Source organism: Cucurbita pepo, unplaced genomic scaffold (genome assembly GCF_002806865.2).
Source record: "Cucurbita pepo subsp. pepo cultivar mu-cu-16 unplaced genomic scaffold, ASM280686v2 Cp4.1_scaffold000312, whole genome shotgun sequence".
Lineage (NCBI taxonomy): Eukaryota > Viridiplantae > Streptophyta > Magnoliopsida > Cucurbitales > Cucurbitaceae > Cucurbita > Cucurbita pepo.
The window spans coordinates 26,378-33,133 of record NW_019646559.1 but is presented as its reverse complement, the minus strand read 5'-3'; the positions used below and the strand labels follow the sequence as shown (position 1 = coordinate 33,133).

The window sequence follows — 6,756 nt, the reverse complement described above, 5'->3', positions numbered from 1 at the left end:
ATGAAAAAGTCCTGTACGAGGACAAAGAGAAGATAAACTTTGAGACCTTGAAGCAAGTGAGAGTTGAGCTTGAGTCGCAGGAAAACTCACCCAATGATGTTAGAGCAGAAGCTCGTGAAACTCCTAAGACCGTTACTGAAGAACCAGACGTAGAGCAAGTTACACCTGAGCAGGTGTTGAGGAGATCACCCAAAGCTATCAGAGCACCAGATAGATATTCACCTTCATTACATTATTTGTCGTGACTGATGAAANACTGAAGAACCAGACGTAGAGCAAGTTACACTTGAGCAGGTGTTGAGGAGATCACCCAAAGATTTCAGAGCACCAGATAGATATTCACCTTCATTACATTATTTGTCGTGACTGACGAAGGAGAACCAGAGTCCCTTGATGACGACCTACAGTTGGAGGATACAACCAAGTGGGAGAAAGCCATGGATGATAGGATGTCTAGGCCTCAGAAATGCGTTGCTCTTTCATCTACTGAAGCTGAGTACGCGGAAATAGCTGAAGCTGGAAATGAGATGATATGGATGACAGACTATCTAGAAGAATTACGCAAGAAGCAGTGCAAGAAGATTCTTCAGGTACATAGTCAGAGTGACAAGCAGTTGGTGAGGGAACCCGAGGTCTATCATTCAAAGACAAAACACAGAAGGCGATACCATTTCACTCGGAGGTCAGTGGAAGATGGTGATGTGTTTGGAGAAGATAGAGGGTGTAAATAATCCAGCAAACATGTTGACAAAATGTGTTGACGTTGGAAGGTTGAGGTTGTGCAAAGCCTCAATTGGTATGGTGCAGTGAAGATTGAGAATGAAATTCTTAGTTGGCTGGATCGGTCTACAAGTGAGAGATTGTTGAGATATGGAGCCTGATGCCCATTTACAGTAAATATTTACTAAAGATCTGGTAGAGATATATATGGTAGATATTTCGTAAAGATCCGGTAGAGATATATATGGTAGATATTTCGTAAAGATCCGGTAGAGATATATATGGTAGATATTTCGTAAAGATCCGGTAGAGATATATATGGTAGATATTTCGTAAAGATCCGGTAGAGATATATATGGTAGATATTTCGTAAAGATCCGGTAGAGATATATATGGTAGATATTTCGTAAAGATCCGGTAGAGATATATATGGTAGATATTTCGTAAAGATCCGGTAGAGATATATATGGTAGATATTTCGTAAAGATCCGGTAGAGATATATATGGTAGATATTTCGTAAAGATCCGGTAGAGATATATATGGTAGATATTTCATAAAGATTTAGTAAAGCTTTATTTAGTAAACTGAAACGATATATACCCCATCAAGCAATGCTTTCAAGATGTACTTTTATTCATTCTCTGTATTCTGTTTTGGTGTACATACCTGAAAGTCATCAATAAAACATTTAGCCAACATTCCTCCTTGAATTTTCTCTCTCCTGTTCTTTGTGTTCGTCTAGATCGAGTATATGTGTTGTTGTGCGATTCTAACAATTACTTCAATAATAATTTTGTAATTTCTAATAACAGGGCTAAAAAATTATTTATAACCCTTCAACTACGTTCATGTATCCTCGCAATGGAACTAGAGTATTAAAGATAATTCCCTTCTCCCCTCTTCTTTCGAACAAGAGAACAATAAGAGAACAACTATGCATGTAAAGTGGCCAACTAAGCAAACATGTAAATCATTAGTAACAACTCTTTAATAAAATAAAATCACACCGTCAACATACTTAAACTACATAAAACTCTTCCGCCTCCCCTGTAAGGCTTAGCTCTCCATACAAAATGATTTCAACGTAGGAATCAACATCTTAATCGTGATAGAATAAGAAAAGAGAGAAACTGATTAAGAGTCATCAAGCTTTGTTTCTGTCCTTCGATGGAAGTCCCCCTACATTGAGCTCTCTCATCCACCTCTTTGCCTTAATCTATCCTTCTTGGTTTCCTTTTCCTTCTCCTATCAACAGCTGCTGAATTAGGGTTCTTCTTCCTTTTTGGTTTTCTATTCCGTTCGGTGGCCCTCTTCTCTTTAGGTAATCTTCCTGATAAGACAACCCTAATCCTCAGCCCGATGATCCAAGCTTTTGTTGAAGCAAGAACCCTTGAATCAAAGAAATCAACGCCAACTTATACAAAATTCGGATCAATCAAGAGATAAGGCTAGAATTAGATTACCCTCTTAAGATAAAAGATATAGAAGCAAGATTTGGAATCTTGTTTTAAATTAAGTCAGTCCACAATAGAACTTGATGAATGCTTGATTGAATGGCTCAGATGCAAATCTACCACAAGAATTGCATGAAACTTAGAAATGGCAAAGATGATGCTCGAATTTCTAAGGGTAAAAGTCTCAATTTGAGATCAAAATTTCATTCATCCGAAATCTGCCTTTTGCATAATAATTTGTTGGTATTTAAGTCTTCCCACAAAAGAAACTTTCAATTCTTCAAATGCCACTAACATTTATCCCGATCCCCTTAAATATCCACAAAAGAAGAAGTCAATTTGACCCATAACTTCCACCCTTTTGCGCATTACAAAAATTATAAAATTAAAAATAATAAATCGCAATTTATAGCAACTTCATCCGCTACTTCAACCGTGCAAATATTCACTTCTGAAGCTCCAAATGGTCCTTCCTCAACCGAATCAGCTTGTAACACATGAAATGATGGTTGAACCGAGCCTATCTAATTTTGTAGATGAAGAATGAATACTTGTTGACTCTTGTTAGCCTTGGATTCTGTAATAGGTCTAGTTGGAACATTTCGAACACCGTGATTCTTATCAAGAACCATAATATTCCTAGACCATATATGGTATCATGTGTGGTGATGATTCAGTGCTGCCATAAGGCCTTTGTTTCATAGACTAGTCTTTGGGTGGTCATATAGATACATTATGAGATGAGAGAAACGAGTGCGACATGATGTTATAGTCCTACTTTAGAATTGTCATCTATTCTTTGGTATGTATGCACCCAGATAGGATCAAAACCATACCATCTACAAGGCATCAGTGTCGCTCAAACGTGGGTCGTGCCTCACCATGACATGCATGGATCACTATATTGTCGTGCCTCATCATGTGCATATACATGTATGTATCACGCAACACACACTTACACACATATAATAAATACATATATACATGCATAAATACATACATACCTATACATATACATAAACAGACAGACAGACACACACACACACATATATATATATATGTGTGTGTGTGTGTATTATATTATGTATTTGTATATAGCACATATTTATACATTTTTATAATTTTCATCATTTTTATTTTTAAATGTGCAAAATTTACCATATATTCATTCTATATTCTTTTATTAAACAAGATTTGCCGAAAAATTTTAAAGATCCACTCAACCATAATTATTTATCGATAAAAAAAATAGTTAATTTCTATATTAGCTAATAGACTTCCAATTAAATAGTCTAGTAATTTTATAAGTAGTTTATTACAATTTTATTTTGATTTTTTATTTTTCATGTTTTAAACTTTAGCAATGGATCGATACATTATTCATTTTTTATTGAGAAAAATTCTTAATAAAGAAGAAATATAAAAGAAGAAATGGAGTTATACTTACCATGTTTGAAGAGATTTGAGCATATATTCAACTCAACTCATGTGCTGCAATTAGTGAAAAAATATATGATCGGATTAAAAGTCAATCAAATCAATATAGAAATATCATTTAAAACTAAACAAACAATTACTTTGGATTCAACATGTTTTAGACCTAATTTAATTTTTTAGATGGTAAACTTTTTCAATCCAATAAATCCTTATCAAATAATGAATTCGCCTAATCTAATATTAAAATATTCACCTTACGGTTGATTCGAGTTGTTCGAGTAATTTAATAAAAATTAATTGATAATTTGTTTTTAAATACCCATTTAGATGACGTGGTTCTTGGAGTAACTATTTTAACACTCTAATACACATAAAATAATTTTTAAAAAACAAACAACAAAAACAAGATGCCAAATTTAAAAAGTTCTCACTACAGGTTATATTTTTCTAAACAGTCTGGTTGTGCTAATATTCTATGTAAATCCAACCATTTCATTTACAACCCAAAATTTAACCCTTGAAATAATAACAATAATAGTAATAAATCCCTTTCCTATTTTTGATTCCTAAATTATCCTATAAAATCCTTTGTCCCCCAATCTAAAAATCATAAACTCGCAAACAAAATTCATCATGGATCTTCCTCCAAAACCCACAAAACTCAATGTAATGTTTCTTCTTCTTTCTCTTTGAATTTCATTTTCTTTTTCTTTGTTTTCTTTCCATTGATCTTGTGGGCTTGGCTTGTTCTTCTACTTTCATTGGTTTTTGTCTGGAATCACTTCAAATGATTGTGGGTTTTTGTTCAAAACCCCGAATGGTTTATTGAAGAACTTTTTTTCCCGTGGATCCTTACTATTCTCGATCAAATTCGAAAATGTGATCAACAAAAAGAGATTGAATCATCTTTGATTTTTTTCGGTAGGTTACAGCAGCGAGAATCTCGGTCGTGATCGTACTGGCATTGGTGAGCTTAGCCACCGTGGACGCTATGAATCCGCGTCTAAGTTCGAACTCCCTGGAATTTCAGGCGATCAATTGTCGGAAACACTCAGCGTTGTTAACGGAGTTTGGCGGCGTCGGCGACGGAGTAACTTCAAATACTCACGCGTTCCGAAAAGCGATTGAACATCTCAGCACAATGGCGGCAGATGGCGGAGCTCAATTGGTCGTGCCGCCGGGAAAATGGCTGACCGGAAGTTTTAATCTGACTAGCCATTTCACACTTTTTATCGATAAAGAAGCTAAAATTCTTGCATCCCAGGTTCGACCTATCGAGTATTTTATTTTTATAAACCTAACACCTTTGGGAGTGGTGATTTGAATTTTAATCTTTAATCCAAAATAAATGAGTTAGATTTGTTCCTCATAATTTAATTTAATGGTGCAGAATGAATCAGAATGGCCACTCGTGAAAGTTCTCCCATCTTATGGGAGGGGAAGAGATGCTCCTGGTGGACGGTACAGCAGCCTCATCTTTGGAACTAATCTCACCGATGTGGTTATCACGGGTGATTATTTTTTCTTACCTTTTACTATTCTAATTTTTTTTAAATGGATTGCAAAATTATAACACGCTTCCGTGCTATCAGAATTAAATAAAAAAGAACTAAGGTAACTGAAAACATAAAAAGAACTTTTATAGAAAATAAAGTTGGGTTGGTGACATGGTGTAGGTAACAACGGTACAATCGACGGGCAGGGATCTTCTTGGTGGGAAAAGTTTAAGAAAGGGGAGCTCAAGGTAACACGGCCATATGTGATCGAGATCATGTACTCTGATCAAATCCAGATCTCGAATCTCACTTTGATCAACTCACCTTCTTGGTTCGTCCATCCGATTTATAGCAGGTTTGGCTATTTCGCTTCCGTCCCATTATCCTTGTATTTTAGGATTATGCTTCGAAAAAAGTATACCATTCAAATTCCTCCCGACCAAAAAGAATTTTTAATTATATATCATAATATGGGTGAAAATGCAGAAATGTGATTATCCAAGGGCTCACCATCTTGGCTCCAGTCACCGTACCCAACACCGACGGAATCAATCCAGGTTCCCTTCTTCTTCTCCTTTAAAACCTTAGGGTTATTTTCTTCCTCAATCCCTCTCCCTAAATCTCCGTTCAATTTATCAGATTCTTGTTCCAACACTCGAATCGAAGACTGCTACATTGTCTCCGGTGACGATTGCATCGCCATCAAGAGCGGATGGGACCAATACGGTATCAAGTTCGGAATGCCGACCGAGGACCTCGTCATTCGCCGCCTCACTTGCATCTCACCAGATTCTGCAGGTATTGCCCTTGGCAGCGAAATGTCCGGCGGAATCCGCAACGTCAGGATCGAAAACGTTACAGCAATCAACACACAGTCTGCCGTCAGAATCAAAACCGCTCGCGGACGAGGCGGTTTCGTCAAGGACATTTTCGTCCGAAGAATGTTTCTATCCACGATGAAATACGTCTTCTGGATAACTGGAGACTACAAATCGCATGCGGATGACAAGTTCGATCCCTCGGCATTGCCATTGATTAAGAACATTAATTACAGAGACGTGGTGGCCGAGAATGTTAATATGTCGACAAATTTGGCGGGGATTTCAGGAGATCCATTCACGGATATTTGTGTTTCAAATGTGAAGATTGGATTGTCGGCGACGCCTAAAAAGTTGCAGTGGAATTGTACGAACATTGAGGGATTTAGTAGTGATGTGGATCCGCGGCCATGTGCTCCGCTTGCTAAGGCAGCGAAAAGCGGTGGATGTGACTTTCTCGAGGATCAGCTGCCGATTGAGAATGTTCAGTTGAAGTCATGCTCGGTTGAAACTCCTACCTTCTGGTAAAGACTTTGTTTATTTTTTTTGTTTTTTTTTAATTCTATGGAATGAATGATAATGAAAAATTTAATAAAGATATTGATAAAATGAGAAGTTTTTTATTTTGAAAATAAGCTATTTCAACTATATTCGTAATATTTCACTAAATAATAACTAATTGTAACTCAAAACTATAAAAATAATGGCTTAGGAATTGAATCTTCTGTCTTATTGAAGAGAGTGCATATCAGTTATTGTGAAACTATGGTCATCGGTGGCATTTGTAACGGTAATTAATTCTTCTTTAAGAACTAGCCGCTTTTACTTTA

General features: G+C 36.4%; 1 protein-coding gene across 1 annotated transcript; it reads left to right on the top strand.

The window, feature by feature from the left end:
• Positions 1-4,244: 4,244 nt before the first annotated feature.
• Positions 4,245-6,454, top strand: LOC111784955 (probable polygalacturonase). The gene is made up of 6 exons (XM_023665458.1): positions 4,245-4,278; positions 4,538-4,876; positions 5,003-5,123; positions 5,289-5,463; positions 5,595-5,665; positions 5,748-6,454. Exons 1-6 carry the CDS (start codon positions 4,246-4,248, stop codon positions 6,452-6,454), a joined length of 1,446 nt encoding a protein of 481 aa, XP_023521226.1. The 5' UTR covers position 4,245.
• Positions 6,455-6,756: the final 302 nt, after the last annotated feature.

Coding starts and splice junctions, on each gene's coding strand:
- LOC111784955 (XM_023665458.1), top strand. CDS start 4,246: ATGGATCTTCCTCCAAAACCCACAAAACTCAAT. Junction 4,279..4,537: donor CAAAACCCACAAAACTCAAT/GTAATGTTTCTT, acceptor TTTTTTCGGTAG/GTTACAGCAGCGAGAATCTC. Junction 4,877..5,002: donor CTAAAATTCTTGCATCCCAG/GTTCGACCTATC, acceptor TTAATGGTGCAG/AATGAATCAGAATGGCCACT.